The sequence below is a fragment of the Lucilia sericata genome, unplaced genomic scaffold (assembly GCF_015586225.1).
Source record: "Lucilia sericata isolate MDLA Ls3-8-SP2 unplaced genomic scaffold, ASM1558622v1 Contig001027F_arrow, whole genome shotgun sequence".
Lineage (NCBI taxonomy): Eukaryota > Metazoa > Arthropoda > Insecta > Diptera > Calliphoridae > Lucilia > Lucilia sericata.
In genome coordinates, this window is record NW_023995008.1 from 91,672 (window position 1) to 111,142 (window position 19,471).

The 19,471-nt window shown below is 29.6% G+C and overlaps 1 protein-coding gene across 4 annotated transcripts in view; it reads left to right on the forward strand.

Moving 5' to 3' along the window:
• Nucleotides 1-9,796: 9,796 nt before the first annotated feature.
• LOC119609655 (transcriptional regulator ovo-like) overlaps nucleotides 9,797-19,471 on the forward strand; it is a 55,786-nt gene continuing 46,111 nt past the window's right edge. The window contains exon 1 of one of the 4 annotated variants that reach the window (XM_037964507.1): nucleotides 9,797-10,780. In XM_037964507.1, coding sequence (XP_037820435.1) covers nucleotides 10,180-10,780 — 601 coding nt within the window. In that variant the 5' untranslated portion in view covers nucleotides 9,797-10,179. The remainder of the gene's footprint in view (nucleotides 10,781-19,471) is intronic. The other 3 variants (XM_037964508.1, XM_037964509.1, XM_037964511.1) reach the window with 3 other exon arrangements.

Genomic DNA, 19,471 nt, shown 5'->3' on the forward strand with positions numbered 1-19,471 from the left:
TAAAAATTAAACAAAAAAAAATAATTTTTAAAAATCGAAACAATTTTTAACTAGAACTGAACTAGAAATAAAACTGAGCTAGAACTAGAACTGCACTAGACTGAAATAGTAGAACTGAACTAGAACTGAACTAGAACTGAACTAGAACTGAACTAGAACTGAACTAGAACTGAACTAGAACTGAACTAGAACTTGACTAGAACTGAACTAGAACTGAACTAGAACTGAACTAGAACTGAACTAGAACTGAACTAGAACTGAACTAGAACTGAACTAGAACTGAACTAGAACTGAAATGAACTAGAACTGAACTAGAACTGAACTAGAACTGAACTAGAACTGAACTAGAACTGAACTAGAACTGAACTAGAACTGACTAGAACTGAACTAGAACTGAACTAGAACTGACTAGAACTGAACTAGAACGAACTAGAACTGAACTAGACTGAACAGAATGAACTAGAACTGAGCTAGAACTGAACTAGAACTAAACTAGAACTGAACTAGAACTTAACTAGAACTGAACTAGAAACTGAACTAGAAACTGAACTATGAACTGAACTAGAACCTGAACTAGAACTGAACTCTAGAAACTGAACTAGAACTAGAACTAGAACTAGAACTGAACTAGAACTGGAACTAGAACTGAACTAGAAACTGAACTAGAAGCTGAACTAGAACTAGAACTAGAACTAGAACGACTAGAACATGAACTAGAACTCGAACTGAATAGAACTGAACTAGAACTTGAACTAGAACTGAACTAGAACTGAACTAGACTGAACTAGAACTGAACTAGAACTGAACTAGAACTGAACCTAAGAACTGAACTAGTAACTGAACTAGAACTGAACTAGAACTGACTAGAACTAGAACTGAACTAGAACTGAACTAGAACTGAACTAGAACTGAACTAGAACTGAACTAGAACTGAACTAGAACTGAACTAGAACTGAACTAGAACTGAACTAGAACTGAACTAGAACTGAACTAGAACTGAAACTAGAACTGAACTTGAACTGAACTAGAACTGAACTAGAACTGAACTAGAACTGAACTAGAAACTGAACTAGAACTGAACTAGAACTGAACTAGAACTGAACTAGAACGACTAGAACTAGAACTGAACTAGAAACTGAACTAGAACTGAACTAGAACTGAACTAGAACTGAACTAGAACTGAACTAGAACTGAACTAGAACTGAACTAGAACTGAACTAGAACTGAACTAGAACTGAACTAGAACTGAACTAGACTGAACTAGAACTGAACTAGAACTGAACTAGAACTGAACTAGAACTGAAGTAGAACTGAACTAGAACTCAACTAGAACTGAGCTAGAACTGAACTAAAACTGAACTAAAACTGGACTAGAATCGAACTAGCACTAAACTAGAACTGAACCAGAACAACTAGATCTGAACTAGTTTGGTAGCGAATATAAATTTAAAAATTTATTGAAAATGTGCAAAAACATTAAAACTTTTAAAATATCAGAAATTTGTTTAAAATAGAAAATTAGTGAAAAAGGATATGTAAAACTTCTTGTTACAAACAGAACCCTAAAGTATAAAGACCATTTTTTAAAAATAACTTTTTTAAATAAACAGAAGCTAAATAAATTACCTAAATAAAAACACAAAATTTTATGGTTAGTTAAACCGGATTATTATTGTCTAAAACGAACAATTAAGTAAAATCCAACAATTCCTTAACAATTTTAAAGAAAAACTTCAAAATTTAAACAATAAACTCAATTTTTAAATTTAATTTAAAGAATTCTAAAATCTTTTCATTCTTACAACAACACCACCTATTACGCAAACATTTTTTGTTGTTTTTGTTTTCAATTACTTTCCATACTTACACTCTCTTTTTGTAGTTAAATTTCTTATAAAACAGCAAAAACATACAACCAAAAGTAAACGAAGAAAACAACAAAGAATAAATTACGTAAAAATGTATTAATTCTGCACAAAACAAAAATAAAACAGAATTGTATAAGACTCTCTTCTGATCTGCTGGAGGAAAACACCCAAGAATTAGCAAATAATGAATAAAAATACATATGTAGAAAAAGAACAGGGAGAGTGGAGAAGAAGGAAAAAGAAATTAAAAGAAAAACTCAAGAAAATAAAAACCACAAACAACAATTTTCTTTATATCTGCTGCAAAGTACTTGTTAGCATAGGTTTCAGATATTTCAGAAAAAAACTACTATATGTGTCTATTGTACAAAAAGTATAAGAAGAGTTCTAAAACACACACACACACATACTTACTTAGTTATTTATACGCTTTACAGGTGAGTGAGAGTGAATAAATGAAGTTCAATTTCATTTCAATTGAAAATCTCTACACTCAATTACACTTACTCTAACTCTTACCTTTCCTCAATTACAATTACGCTCCCTCTCCCATCTTTATTTACACCTCAATTACACATATCTTTACAAGAATATCTCTCATACTCTCTTCTATTCTAAACAACAACTGTTTTTTCTTCAATTAAATCTCAGCTTACTCATACTCATACATGAATAGCTGTAAATTTGTTACGACAAAATTTTCAAACAGCTCATAGATACACTCACACAAACTCCTTAATACACTCTCACGCACACTCACCTTTACATCTAAACACAGGTGTTCTTTTCATTTCAAGTCATGTACATATTTATAAAGTTCATTTATTTCTTTGTGTGTGTGTGTGTAGAAGTATCTGTGAGTAAAATAATTTGAATTCGCCGTTGCTCACCTTTTTAAAGGCGAACATGTAGAAATAACCGTATTTGTTAGTGTATTTAGAGAGTACGTGTGCAATATAAAATAACGTTAGTTCGCGAAGTGAAGCTAAAAGTGTTAATGATATTTTTAGATAGAGAGAGGAGGAGAGCGAAAAAAACAAAGAACAAAAAGAGAGTTATAGCTCTTTTGAGAGAATTTGCAGATATTGAATTAGAATTCTTATAGTCGTTTAGTGTTTCAAAAACTAATGAATTTTCATGGTGTTGAGAGAAAAATTCTATTTATGAGAGCGTTACCAACTACTTAAATGTTAGAAAATAGAAAAAGCAGTTGGCAATTCAATATATTTATAGAATTTTACAATACTCCGAATTTGATTTGAATCAGAACTTTACTAGAACTGAACTGGAGCTGAACTAGAACTGAACTAGAATTGAACTAGAACTGAACTAGAACTGAACTAGAATTGAACTAGAACTGAACTAGAACTGAACTAGAACTGAACTAGAACTGAACTACAACTGAACTAGAACTGAACTAGAACTGAACTAGAACTGAACTAGAACTGAACTAGAACTGAACTAGAACTGAACTAGAACTAGAACTGAACTAGAACTGAACTAGAACTGAACTAGAACTGAACTAGAACTGAACTAGAACTGAACTAGACTGAACTAGAACTGAACTAGAACTGAACTAGAACTGAACTAGAACTGAACTAGAACTGAACTAGAACTGAACTAGAACTGAACTAGAACTGAACTAGAACTGAACTAGAACTGAACTAGAACTGAACTAGAACTGAACTAGAACTGAACTAGAACTGAACTAGAACTGAACTAGAACTGAACTAGAACTGAACTAGAACTGAACTAGAACTGAACTAGAACTGAACTAGAACTGAACTAGAACTGGACTAGAACTGAACTAGAACTGAACTAGAACTGAACTAGAACTGAACTAGAACTGAACTAGAACTGAACTAGAACTGAACTAGAACTGAACTAGAAATGAACTAGAACTGAACTAGAACTGAACTAGAACTGAACTAGAACTGAACTAGAACTGAACTAGAACTGAACTAGAACTGAACTAGAACTGAACTAGAACTGAACAAGAACTGAACTAGAACTAGAACTGAACTAAAACTGAACTACAACTGAACTTGAACTAGAATTACCAATAAAATTTTCGCTATCTCACAGAAATCAAAAGCGCTTATTTTAAAAGTGCGCATTCTTCTAAAGTTCAAAAAATGGATTTCTGAAGAACATGTTCAAGCTAGGTATAACCATGAACAAACATAAATCACAGTTTTTTCACAGATTTCTCAAATGAATGATTTTAAGACAAAAACTGCATTCAAGGCCAAACTTTTTAGACACTTGTTATCATACAGCTTTTACTTGTCCAGCTTTTTTCAAAACACTATGCAAGATATTTCGAAAATCTTTTACCAATATTTACCCAAAACTTATTGGCAAAATAAACAAAATATTTGATTAACAAAAGACTTACCTAGACAATAAACTCATCATTAATTAATTGATATTGATCAATTTAGTTTAAACATTTTCTATTGAAAACTTTTCAAATTTTTGGGGAAGCTTTTGAAATAAATATAATGTTATTGTTTAAAATCAAATAAAATATCTTGCTTTACAATTTTAACAAATAACTAATATTTACTCGTGTATATTGTTAACGTAAAATAAATGGGAAATTTTTAAAAAGACACTCCTTATTAGGGGACTTTTAAAGAGAACTACAAAAGAATTTTGATTTTAATTTTGCTTAATAGAGTAATTTTATTGTTTTTAGTAAAAGAGAATTCTTTTGAAAATTTCTTTTAAACTTTAGTGGGGAAGACCAATATAACTTAATAAATTTGCATAATTAGTTTAGTTTGATTAATTAATCAAAGATTCTTTGTGGTTTTAATGGTTTTTATTGGAAAGAATTTTTAACATAATTTCACTGGTTTAAGGTTTTTGAAATAAAATTTAATAAATTTTTTAGAAAATTTTTAATTGTTTTTTTGGACAGTAGTTTAGGCACATTTAAAGGTAGATAAAAACAATTTAAATTAATTGATAAGAAAAGCTTTGTTTTGGTTAATAAATTAAATATATAAATAAAACAAAAACGAAACTGTTTTCTATTAAAAACAACTACTGACTAGAAGCTGTTTTCCAAATTTGATTGTCACTGAAATGTTGTAGAGAACAACATAATTATCTTAATTGATCTGAGGAATGACAAATTTCTACTAGAATTTAAGCAATAAAAATAGAAAAAATAGTAATAAAACTATATGTTAAGAGAGTAATAAAATAGAAAAAATATTCAATACTTAACAGCGAACAGCGGTAATAGGAAATTAAACACAATAAGATTTTGATTTTCTATACTTTAGAACCAAAAAAATGAAAGTATAATAAGTTTGTTTAAAGGTTTGTAACATTGCCTATACAGCATTCCTTATAGGGTCAAAGATTTCAGCTTGTATTGTGTTACAAATCAAAAGACTTAGAACACAAACTTGGTCATTAAAATCTTCAAACCATACAAATTACTGCCATTCTTTGTCTTATTATTCTCTTCAGCATAAAAAAACATCAAAAATCTATTAAACAATTTGAAACTGCCATAAAAAAACAAAAGAATTACAAAAACATAAACAAATAATTTCAAAGATATTAAAATTTTTAAAAGCAAAAACTCCAAAAAGCAAAAAAAACAAGCGGACAACAAAAATTTTATTACAATTTCAGAGTCAAGACCAAAATTCAAAACAAAACCTACAAAAAAACTGCAACAATTACCAAACTCTGCACATAACTAAAACTACTAACACTCAGACACACATTTTAACCAAAAAATAACAAAAACAAAAATAACTACAGGCCTAAACAGACAACAAGAAAACCAAACCAAACAACAAGTACTCTAACAGAGACACTGCAACATGTTTGAAAAACAAAACAAAAAACCGGCAAAAATATTAAACATACAAATAACTAAAATAATAATAGTTGTAGTTGTTGTTGCTATTTCTATTGCTGTTGCAGTATTTTTCAGTTACCTCTACCTTGACTCTGAAAGTCTTTTGTATCTTTTTTTCTTTATTTTCTTCTTCATACTCTAAGGCTCAATCTACTTGTAGAGCAATATCAACAAACAAGTACACACAAGGTAAAAATTAAAACAACAACAACTAACAGAATATCAAAAAAAAAAAAAACACGAAGAAACTTATACAAAGCCGAGTCTTAAGATAAAAACGAATGAAAATAAACAGCGAAAAAAAACTGCATGAGAAACGTTATAAATAAATATTTGAAGAGTCCAGAGTATTTTACTCGCTGAGCTGGAGAGCAAGTGTTCTGTGTACTCTCACCTTTTGTTGGAAGTTTTTACACAAATACCTGTTATTTATGCTCTTGCGAAGTTATCATGTGCATGAAAAAAATATATATGATGTTAGACTAGCTAAGAGAGCGAGAGCAGGATGGGAAGGACTTTTGTGTACTCTAGTCTTTTCTGGAGACTCGGGTGATAAAGAACTGAATTAGAACTGAAACTGAACTAGAACTGAACTAGAACTGAACTGGAACTGAACTAGAACTAAACTAAAACTGAACTAAAACTGAACTAAAACTGAACTAGAACTGAACTAGAACTGAACCAGAACTGAACTAGAACTGAACTAGAACTGAACTAGAACTGAACTAGAACTGAACTAGAACTGAACTAGAACTGAACTAGAACTGAACTAGAACTGAACTAGAACTGAACTAGAACTGAACTAGAACTGAACTGAACTAGAACTGAACTAGAACTGAACTAGAACTGAACTAGAACTGAACTAGAACTGAACTAGAACTGAACTAGAACTGAACTAGAACTGAACTAGAACTGAACTAGAACTGAACTAGAACTGAACTAGAACTGAACTAGAACTGAACTAGAACTGAACTAGAACTGAACTAGAACTGAACTAGAACTGAACTAGAACTGAACTAGAACTGAACTAGAACTGAACTAGAACTAAACTAGAACTGAACTAGAACTGAACTAGAACTGAACTAGAACTAAACTAAAACTGAACTAAAACTGAACTAAAACTGAACTAGAACTGAACTAGAACTGAACTAGAGCTGAACTAGAACTGAACTAGAACTGAACTTGAACTGAACTAGAACTAAACTAGAACTGAATTAGAACTGAACTAGAACTGAACTGAACTAGAACTGAACTTGAACTAGAACTGAACTTGAACTAGAACTGAACTTGAACTAGAACTGAACTTGAACTAGAACTGAACTTGAACTTGAACTTGAACTAGAACTGAACTAGAACTGAACTAGAACTGAACTAGAACTGAACTAGAACTGAACTAGAACTGAACTAGAACTGAACTAGAACTGAACTAGAACTGAACTAGAACTGAACTAGAACTGAACTAGAACTGAACTAGAACTGAACTAGAACTGAACTAGAACTGAACTAGAACTGAACTAGAACTGAACTAGAACTGAACTAGAACTGAACTAGAACTGAACTAGAACTGAACTAGAACTGAACTAGAACTGAACTAGAACTGAACTAGAACTGAACTAGAACTGAACTAGAACTGAACTAGAACTGAACTAGAACTAGAACTAGAACTGAACTAGAACTGAACTAGAACTGAACTAGAACTGAACTAGAACTGAACTAGAACTGAACTAGAACTGAACTAGAACTGAACTAGAACTGAACTAGAACTGAACTAGAACTGAACTAGAACTGAAATAGAACTGAACTAGAACTGAACTAGAACTGAACTAGAACTGAACTAGAACTGAACTAGAACTGAACTAGAACTGAACTAGAACTGAACTAGAACTGAACTAGAACTGAACTAGAACTGAACTAGAACTGAACTAGAACTGAACTAGAACTGAACTAGAACTGAACTAGAACTGAACTAGAACTGAACTAGAACTGAACTAGAACTGAACTAGAACTGAACTAGAACTGAACTAGAACTGAACTAGAACTGAACTAGAACTGAACTAGAACTGAACTAGAACTGAACTAGAACTGAACTAGAACTGAACTAGAACTGAACTAAACTGAACTAGAACTGAACTAGAACTGAACTAGAACTGAACTAGAACTGAACTAGAACTGAACTAGAACTGAACTAGAACTGAACTAGAACTGAACTAGAACTGAACTAGAACTGAACTAGAACTGAACTAGAACTGAACTAGAACTGAACTAGAACTGAACTAGAACTGAACTAGAACTGAACTAGAACTGAACTAGAACTGAACTAGAACTGAACTAGAACTGAACTAGAACTGAACTAGAACTGAACTAGAACTGAACTACGAACAGAACTGAACTAGAACTGAACTAGAACTGAACTAGAACTGAACTAGAACTGAACTAGAACTGAACTAGAACTGAACTAGAACTGAACTAGAACTGAACTAGAACTGAACTAGAACTGAACTAGAACTGAACTAGAACTGAACTAGAACTGAACTAGAACTGAACTAGAACTGAACTAGAACTGAACTAGAACTGAACTAGAACTGAACTAGAACTGAACTAGAACTGAACTAGAACTGAACTAGAACTGAACTAGAACTGAACTAGAACTGAACTAGAACTGAACTAGAACTGAACTAGAACTGAACTAGAACTGAACTAGAACTGAACTAGAACTGAACTAGACTGAACTAGAACTGAACTAGAACTGAACTAGAACTGAACTAGAACTGAACTAGAACTGAACTAGAACTGAACTAGAACTGAACTAGAACTGAACTAGAACTGAACTAGAACTGAACTAGAACTGAACTAGAACTGAACTAGAACTGAACTAGAACTGAACTAGAACTGAACTAGAACTGAACTAGAACTTAACTAGAACTGAACTAGAACTGAACTAGAAATGAACTAGAAATGAACTAGAACTGAACTAGAACTGATCTAGAACTGAACTAGAACATAACTAACCACAACTTAACTAAAATTTAAACTATAGAGTTAAACTATAAATGTATTGAAACTGAACTACAGCTGAACTTCAACTACAACTGAATTACAAGTGAAGTATAACTGAGCTGGAACTTACAAAAGCATTTTCAGTTCGCCCTCGTAACAAAGCAAACAAACAGCAGGTAAAACCGTTGCTTTGCAGAAACAACAAAAAAGAAAGACTTTAAAAGAAAGAAAAAAGTACCCCACCGAACAAAATGTAAGTTAGTAAGCAAAAGCAGCCAAACAATCAAGCAGAAAGCGAATTAAAAACGAACTGAAATTGAAATACTCGAACAACAACAAAAACTACAGCTAGATGAGCAAATACACTAACACATATTTACAGGAAAAAAAAACATTTACTCATCACTTAAAGTGATCACACAGATACAACACACACTAACAACAACCACACAGCAAGACTAAAATAAAGGGGGCTTGGAGGTTTACGGCCAAAATGTACATGAGTAATTTTGTATATGTGTATAAGTGATATTGGTGTAAAAGTATTTTTGTTGCTAACGTTTTATTATTGAGCGGCTCTTTAGTCATTCGTTATTAAACGTTACTCTGGAAAACAACGGTTTACGGTTGTTTTGTTAAAAAAATTACAGTGCCAACAACGTTTTGAGTATTTGTCGTTTGTTGTGGTGGACGTTGACGTTATTTCTAAGATCGGTTCCTTAGCTTCAAAAACACACACACACGCACGTACATATACTTTAATACAAAAGAAAATTTAAACGCAGCAACGGCACTCGTAAAAACCGCCTGGATATGACTAGACTATAGACCGTTTCAATTAGTAAGAGATGAACCATCATAGAGGATACACGCGTTTTTCTTTTACAAAACATTTAAAGAATCTATAGCAAAGAAATTAAAGCAAATTTTATACAAAAAGAAATTATGAAATAAGAATTTTTTGTAAAAAAAAGAAGAAATATTTATAGAAAAAAATTGTTAAAAAGCAAAATTTAAACACAAATAAAAATTTAAAAAAACAAAAATGTAAAGAATTTTTTTATAAAATGAAACTAAAATAAACAAAATATTGAAAATTTTGAAAATTGTAAAGAAAATTTTAAGAAATTTGGAAAAAATTTAAACAATTTAGACAAGTGTTCAAAGTTGAGAAAACAACAACAAACAGTAATTTAGCATTTTAACACACCAAGGATTAGTGTTTTGTGCTAAAACTGTTTTAGAAAAAAGTGGAATTAAGAATTCGGAAAAGTGGAAAAAAGTGTTTCTTGAAAAAAAAAAAATCACTTTAAAAGAAATTATATTTAAATGTCTAACTAAAAACAAAGTAACAAAAAAGCAAACCCCTTTACCCCTTAACTTAAAGAAATTTGAAAATTTTGAATGAATTAAACTTATAACACAAAAATGCCTAAAATATTTTTAATCAAAAATCGTCTGCATCAGCAGCAACAACGTTTATTGGAATCACAAAATCTATTACAACATAAAAACGATGATGATCGTTTGGTACCACCACTCAGTCCCTCCGAACGTCATCAGAATAATGCATCACATTCACCCACACCATCACCCTATCGTCCAGCCTCACCACCAGCAACACAACCACCACGTTCACCTGAACCACAGGATTTTAGTAATGAAAGTCCCTCCTCAAGCCTTAATAACACTTCAGATTCTTTAAAGGCTTTACACATACACCAGCATCATCAATCCCGCTCACGTTCACATTCACCTTATGATAAAGTTCTTAATTTAAATAAGAATGATCAGCAGCAATCGGTGGCTGAGGTGGAAGAGGTGGAAGATGTTGAGGATCAACAGCAGCAACAGCCCTTAAGTTTGGTCTCAAGTCTTACGTATTTGGGCCGTAAACGTTTTCATCAATATCATCAGCAATTGTTGCAAAATCGTAATTTGAAAAAATTGGAAAATGAACAGCAACAGCCACAAGAACAAACAGAACAACAAGAGAATTTGGATAAGGAAAAGGAAGAGTCAGAAGAAGGTGAGTAGTGAAGATCATGTTTCGTTTTTCATAAATATCTCTAGGAAAATGGTAATAGAACAAAATTTAATTCAGAAAAAGCTAACTATTTTATATTTATATAAAATTAGGGAAATTTCCTCTAGAACCATTGAAAGTTTAGTTTTAATTTCTGGGAAATTTTGTCGCAATCATCATTATTTCATAATTTCTAGAAATTTAGAGTATCTTCCATAATAATACTTCGCCTAGAAAATGTGTTATAATAGAAACAGCAAAATGTTGCAGTATTTTGGAAAAATTTTAAATTTTGAAAAATTTGTTTTAAAGAAAAAAGTATTTTCTAACATTTAAGATTTTCCATCAATCTTAAATTATAATTGCTTTAAGCAATAGTTTTCTTAAGAAAAATATCGTTTTATTTTAGATTTTTTTTTAAAAAAAGTTTGTTTCTTAAGTCTTTTGTTTTAACAAAATTTTATACCAACTTGTGAAATAAACAGCGGAAACAAATTCAATCACAAAATGATTACAATTGAAAATAAACATTTCAATATTTTTGTTAAATTTTCAAAAATTTTTAAAAATTTTCTAAAATTTAAAAAAAATGTAAATTTTCAATATTTTTTTTTTATTTTTTAAAGAAAATTCAAATTTCCTAGAAATTTTGCACAAAATTTCTTATTTTTTTGTAGTTGGTTTTTTAAAGAAGTTTCTTGCTTAAGTCTTTTATTTTAAACTGTAAATGAAATAGACAAAAAGTGGAAATTTCAATTTTTTTATAACTTTTAAAATTTTTCTAATATTGTTGTTAATTTTTTATTAACGTTCAAAAATGTTGAAAATTTTTTCAAAATTTTGTTAAAATTTTCAAAATTTTTAAAAATTTTTTGAAATAAAAATATTTCAATATTTTAAAAATTTAAACTTTAATTCAAACTTTTTCTTAAATTTTTTGGAATTTTTTCAAAAAATTTCTTGTTTGAATTTTTGTTCTATTTGTTGAACATTTTTTAAATTTTTTCAAAATTTTTTTAAAATTTTCAAAACTTTTAGAAATTTTTTGAAATAAAAATATTTCAATATTTTAAAAATTTTAACTTTATTTCAAACTTTTTCTTAAATTTTTTGGAATTTTTTCAAAAAATTTCTTGTTTGAATTTTTGTTCTAGTTGTTGAACATTTTGTTAAAAGAACAAGTTTGTTGCCTAAGTCTTTTGTTTTATGTACTCAAATCAATAGTTTCATCATGTCTCCTTTTCATTTCTTCTCAAATTTATTGAAATTTTTGAAAAGTTTTTAAATTTTTCAACAAATTTTCTTAATTTCAACATAAAAATTTGTTTCAAAAACAAAAGACTTAAGAAACAAACATTTTCTTTTAATAAAATATTCGAAACAAATAGAAAAAAACTAAAAAAAAATTTAAATAAATTTAAATTTAAAAACTATTTATTTGTCGAAATTGTTGGAAAAATATAATTTATTTAAAATTTTTAAGAATTAATAGTTTTTAAATTTATTTTTTTTTTTAGTTTTTTGCAAATTTGTTAAAACAAGTTTGTTGTTTAAGTCTTTTGTTTTAATTTTCTCAAATTTAACGTTTTCTAATATCTCTTTAATCTTTACTTCCTCTTAGTTTACTAATAAAATTTTGAAATATTTTTTAAAATTTTTAAACAATTTTATTTAAAAACTTTTTTTTTCAAATTTGGTTAAAAGAAGTCTTTTGTTTTAACTTCTTTAACACTTATTTTAAAAAATTTTTAATTTTCTCTAAAAAAAGTTTTCTGCTTAAATCTTTTGTTTTATTTGCTCAAATTTAAAAGTTTTCTAATCTCTTTTAATTCTTTACTTCCTCTTAGTTTTCTAATAATCGTTAAGTTCCTAAAGCTGCATTTTCAATAAATGTTAAACGCTGTTTATCGATAAACTTCCTAAACTTAATTAAATTATTAATAAATCTAGCATAAAATTAAAAATTTCACACCATTTAAACTCCCAACCAACACTTTCTTTCAGAATTTCTTTAACAAAAATATTTATGAATGAAAATTTTTTATCAAAAATTCCCCAAAAACCCTGCTGTTGAATAAATTAGTATAAACATTAAGAAAGTAAATGCCTACAACATAAAAACAAACTTTCTTTATCATGTTTCTTTTACATATTAATAGAAAGATTCTTAGCTTTGGTCCCAAATAAATTAATCTCTAGCGTAACTCAGCAGGCTAAAAATTAAAGCTTATAAATATTTAAACATTTTATTAGTTTTAAACTCTGTTTGTTGTCTTAACCGACACTAATGCGTAACTCAGAATACAGCTGGAATATTTTAATTGACGACCTTTAAACAAAGATCATTTTATAGGAAAATTATGTAATCATAAAAAAGTTAAAAATTATGTAAATAAATGAAACAACAAATTTATTTAAAAGTAAAAGAAGATAATTTCCAAATCGAAAGAATATAAGAAATATGAATGAATTTTGGGTTAGAAAATAGAGAATATTGTTAACTGTTATTAGTTATGTTTAAAAAAGTTTAAAAATAAAACGTATTATCTAGATAGACAAATTCTGTTAGAATAGCTGTCATTTAAAGGAACTAAATTAGTCAAAAAATGTTGCTTATATAACTGTCAGTTTAAGAAATGAAAATAACAATCTTAAAAGCTTTTTTATTTTATATATTCTTTGTTGGCTTAATGAAAGTGATTGATGTTTTATTTGCTTAAAATTTCAAATATAATTTTGCTTAGAATCTTTGTAGCAAATTTAAAATTGCGCTTTTTGGCTAACTACGTAGTTTTTTGTATAAACGCCCACCTTAAGTATAATATCAAAAGATTTTTATTATATTTATTTTATTCATGTTGTTAGACGTTTGTTTTCTACCTAAGTGTACTTTTTTATCTGGGGTTATTTAGTATTAAGCCATGTTTAATTAATTTAATAAACACATTACAAATGTTTTAGTTTTTTATGCCAGACCACACCCCCTTTTGATTGAGAATTATTGAGAAAAAAAACTACTTCTGTATTTATGACAAACATTTACAGTAGAAAACAAAATATTACGAACCAGAACTGAACTAGAACTGAACTAGAACTGAACTAGAACTGAACTAGAACTGAACTAGAACTGAACTAGAACTGAACTAGAACTGAACTAGAACTGAACTAGAACTGAACTAGAACTGAACTAGAACTGAACTAGAACTGAACTAGAACTGAACTAGAACTGAACTAGAACTGAACTAGAACTGAACTAGAACTGAACTAGAACTGAACTAGAACTGAACTAGAACTGAACTAGAACTGAACTAGAACTGAACTAGAACTGAACTAGAACTGAACTAGAACTGAACTAGAACTGAACTAGAACTGAACTAGAACTGAACTAGAACTGAACTAGAACTGAACTAGAACTGAACTAGAACTGAACTAGAACTGAACTAGAACTGAACTAGAACTGAACTAGAACTGAACTAGAACTGAACTAGAACTGAACTAGAACTGAACTAGAACTGAACTAGAACTGAACTAGAACTGAACTAGAACTGAACTAGAACTGAACTAGAACTGAACTAGAACTGAACTAGAACTGAACTAGAACTGAACTAGAACTGAACTAGAACTGAACTAGAACTAGAACTGAACTAGAACTGAACTAGAACTGAACTAGAACTGAACTAGAACTGAACTAGAACTGAACTAGAACTGAACTAGAATGAACTAGAACTGAACTCGAACTGAACTAGAACTGAACTAGAACTGAACTAGAACTGAACTAGAACTGAACTAGAACTGAACTAGAACTGAACTAGAACTGAACTAGAACTGAACTAGAACTGTGAACTCGAACTGAACTAGAACTGAACTAGAACTGAACTAGAACTGAACTAGAACTGAACTAGAACTGAACTAGAAACTGAACTAGAACTGACTAGAACTAGAACTGAACTAGAACTGAACTAGAACTGAACTAGAACTGAACTAGAACTTGAACTAGAACTGAACCAGAACTGAACTAGAACTGAACTAGAACTGAACTACGAACTGAACTACAACTGAACTACAACTGAACTACAACTGAACTACTAACTGAACTAGAACTGAACTAGAACTGAACTAGAACTGACTAGAACTGAACTAGAACTGAACTAGAACTGACTAGAACTGAACTAGAACTGAACTAGAACTGAACTAGAACTAGAACTAAACTAGAACTGAACTAGAACTGAACTACAATTGAACTACAACTGAACTACATCTAAACTACAAATGAACTACAACTTAACTTTGACTGAACTGTAATGACCACTCACGAACAATTCAGTTATTTTGGTTTTTCAATCCATATCGGTTTTGTTAGACACAGTAGCATTACCATATAATAGCTTCTTGTTATTTGAAATGTCCATTAATATTTTATATTTATATTAAAACAAAATCAATAATACAACTAATAAAACTTAAAAATGTATTTGTATTGCCAATAAACCCAACAACATTTATGTTCAGAAGAGAATAAAAAGTCTTAGTTAAGAAATATAGTAAACAAATCATTCGTCTTTCTAATGATTCCCTGTAGTTTATTCCAAACATTTGACTGGGTTTTAAACTTTTTGCATTTTGAATTAAAACTAGGTGTTTGTTTAAGGTTTTCATCATATAAATGTATTAACTAATTGCATATGTTTAAATTTTATTATTGAAATGAAACAATAACTTAATTTGCTAACTGCCAGCAAGACCAGTTGTTAGCTCTTTGTGGCAATTTCATACAAGGGAATTTTTATTTAAAACAAAATTGTAAAATAAAATAAGCTGGTCTAGACTAGAAATAATGGAAAAAATTATTAAATTTTATAATTGTTATTTAATATTTAGAAAATAAATTAAAAGTAATTAAAAAAATCTGGTCTTTGAACTGGAATTAATAAAAAGAATAAACAATTTGAAACAAAAATTTTAAATTAATATTTAAATTGTTTAAAATTTACAAAAATGTTTAAAAGAAGAATAATTTAGAACATAAAGGATTTTGTTTGTTAAAACTTTAGTTTTTTTAGGAAATTTATAAAATTTTTCTAAAACAGTTACGTAATATTATTAGAAGTTTGTGTCTTAAGTCTTTTGTTTTTTGATTAGAAAATTAAGTTTTAGTGGCATAGTTTTACAGAAATTTAAAAAAATTTTGTAAAAAATTATGTTACAAATTTGGGTCTTAAGTCTTTTGTTTGTTTTATTATTAAAATACTTTATTTTATGTTAATTTAAGAATGTTTTAGGTTTCTTTTTACATAAATTTTAAAATAATTGCTTTTCAAAACACATTTTCTTTATTTTTCCAAACAAACTACTTAAAAAACCATTTTGGTTTGGGTTTTTTTTAAATTGCTAAATAATGCCACAAATATTTGACCTCATCAATTCTAAAGCAATTTACTTTCAAACATTTCCATCTTCAAATGAAATTTTGACTAAGTTTTTTTTTTCAGCAAAACCATTAAAAGTTTTAAATTTCTTAAACTAAATTTAAGTAAAACAAATATAACTTCCTTTTTTGAATCAACAATCTAGCATAGAAAAAACTATTACCTAACAATCAACAAATCAAATCAAAAACGAACAACAGAAAATCACTTTAAGTCAAATAAAGCCGCTGGCATTAATACAACAAAACAACAGAGAGGCAGAGCCTGGCCAAAACCATTTAACCATCGGGAATCAAAAATAATCTTTATAAAATAATAAAACAGAACTTTTTTGTTTTTTTTTTTTGTAACAGACTTGCAAGTGTCTATATAAATAAAGAAAATTTCGCTTTAAAACTCATACTTAACAGCCACAATATATGTATGTATTTATTAAAACACTATGGGTGTTGCATGTTGTGCTGTATGGTGTCTGCTGAAAACCAAACCAAAACCAACCTAGACTAAAGCAGAATTCTTGTTTTTTCTTTGCATTTTTTTGCTTAGGCTTCTTTTGTTTCATGGTAAAGGTTGGGCTGCCAGCAAGCTCAAGTTAAGCAAGAAAAACCAACGTGGTGGTACAAAGATAATAATAATTTCCTTGACTTTGGTATGGCTTTGAAAAATGCATTTGTGGCTGGCTGAGCTTGAAAACCAACTAATGCAATATTACATGCATGTTTATAATGATAAAGAAAATCACAAAACAGAACTTGATTATCATCATTTTACTTGATTATAATTATAAATATTGTTATTATTTTTTTGCTTTTAACATTATTCTTGATTTTTTTTTTCTTCCACCTCTCTCTCTATTAAAGTTCTTTATATATACCTATACATACTTATAGCTTTAGCGCACATCTTCACTAGACCATAGAGCATTAAAGAAAAATATAGCAAAAAAAAAACAATCTTTATACTTTATATAACTTGTTTTGCTATTTTTATATTACCTCATACAGTTGACTGTTTATAAACTAGTAATACATAAGAAATTTTCAAAATTCTAAGCTTTGTTAGGGTTTACTGTTTGTTTTTGATTTTGTACTCCTATGGGTGTGTGTATATGTATATAGTCTAGCTAAACCAACCATGCAGCCATGTGTATAGAATAATTTAACAAACAAAAAACTATTATATATATATTTTTATATAGAGAATCTTCTTCTTTAGTTTCTTTGTTATCTTTAACTATAAAGTACACATAAAACTTCTCAAGCTTTAATAGTTATTTATGAAATTTATAGTTTTAGTTTTGCTTTATTTAACAAAATGTTAAAATGGAAAATTTCCCAAAGGATTTTTCTAAAGTCTGGTTGCTCAACTTTACGGGAAGTTTTTTTAAAATGTAACTAGCCTACCATGGTTTTCAATCATAAATTTATTTGAAATATTTGAGAAAAATATGATTTTTGGAAATTATGTCAGTTTACTTTATTAGAATGGAAAATTTTATGTTAAACAAAATAACCATATTCGCTTTCTTGCCTGCAAAACAAAATAAAGTTCGTTTCTTGATTCTTTAGTTCTTTATTAAAAGGTGTGTTTCTTGGCTAAAAATGCTAAGTTTGCTTCTTAAGTCTTTTAATTTCGTTAGTCAACTTGTTTAACAACAGTTTAGGTGCAGCTCTAGTTTAGTTTTAGTTCAGTTCTAGTTCAGTTCTAGTTCAGTTCTAGTTCAGTTCTAGTTCAGTTCTAGTTCAGTTCTAGTTCAGTTCTAGTTCAGTTCTAGTTCAGTTCTAGTTCAGTTCTAGTTCAGTTCTAGTTCAGTTCTAGTTCAGTTCTAGTTCAGTTCTAGTTCAGTTCTAGTTCAGTTCTAGTTCAGTTCTAGTTCAGTTCTAGTTCAGTTCTAGTTCAGTTCTAGTTCAGTTCTAGTTCAGTTCTAGTTCAGTTCTAGTTCAGTTCTAGTTCAGTTCTAGTTCAGTTCTAGTTCAGTTCTAGTTCAGTTCTAGTTCAGTTCTAGTTCAGTTCTAGTTCAGTTCTAGTTCAGTTCTAGTTCAGTTCTAGTTCAGTTCTAGTTCAGTTCTAGTTCAGTTCTAGTTCAGTTCTAGTTCAGTTCTAGTTCAGTTCTAGTTCAAGTTCTAGTTCAGTTCTAGTTCAGTTCTAGTTCAGTTCTAGTTCAGTTCTAGTTCAGTTCTAGTTCAGTTCTAGTTCAGTTCTAGTTCAGTTCTAGTTCAGTTCTAGTTCAGTTCTAGTTCAGTTCTAGTTCAGTTCTAGTTCAGTTCTAGTTCAGTTCTAGTTCAGTTCTAGTTCAGTTCTAGTCTAGTTCAGTTCTAGTCAGTTCTAGTTCAGTTCTAGTTCAGTTCTAGTTCAGTTCTAGTTCAGTTCTAGTTCAGTTCTAGTTCAGTTCTAGTTCAGTTCTAGTTCAGTTCTAGTTCAGTTCTAGTTCAGTTCTAGTTCAGTTCTAGTTCAGTTCTAGTTCAGTTCTAGTTCAGTTCTAGTTCAGTTCTAGTTCAGTTCTAGTTCAGTTCTAGTTCAGTCTAGTTCAGTTCTAGTTCAGTTCTAGTTCAGTTCTAGTTCAGTTCTAGTTCAGTTCTAGTTCAGTTCTAGTTCAGTTCTAGTTCAGTTCTAGTTCAGTTCTAGTTCAGTTCTAGTTCAGTTCTATTCAGTTCTAGTTCAGTTCTAGTTCAGTTCTAGTTCAGTTCTAGTTCAGTTCTAGTTCAGTTCTTGTTCAGTTCTAGTTCAGTTCAAGTTCAGTTCTAGTTCAGTTCTAGTTCAGTTCTAGTTCAGTTCTAGTTCAGTTCTAGTTCAGTTCTAGTTCAGTTCTAGTTCAGTTCTAGTTCAGTTCTAGTTCAGTTCTAGTTCAGTTCTAGTTCAGTTCTAGTTCAGTTCTAGTTCAGTTCTAGTTCAGTTCTAGTTCAGTTCTAGTTCAGTTCTAGTTCAGTTCTAGTTCAGTTCTAGTTCAGTTCTAGTTCAGTTCTAGTTCAGTTCTAGTGCAGTTCTAGTTCAGTTCTAGTTCAGTTCTAGTTCAGTTCTAGTTCAGTTCTAGTTCAGTTCTAGTTCAGTTCTAGTTCAGTTCTAGTTCAGTTCTAGTTCAGTTCTAGTTCAGTTCTTGTTCAGTTCTAGTTCAGTTCTAGTTCAGTTCTAGTTCAGTTCTAGTTCAGTTCTAGTTCAGTTCTAGTTCAGTTCTAGTTCAGTTCTAGTTCAGTTCTAGTTCAGTTCTAGTTCAGTCCTAGTTCAGTCCTAGTTCAGTTCTAGTTCAATTCTAGTTCAGTTCTTGTTCAGT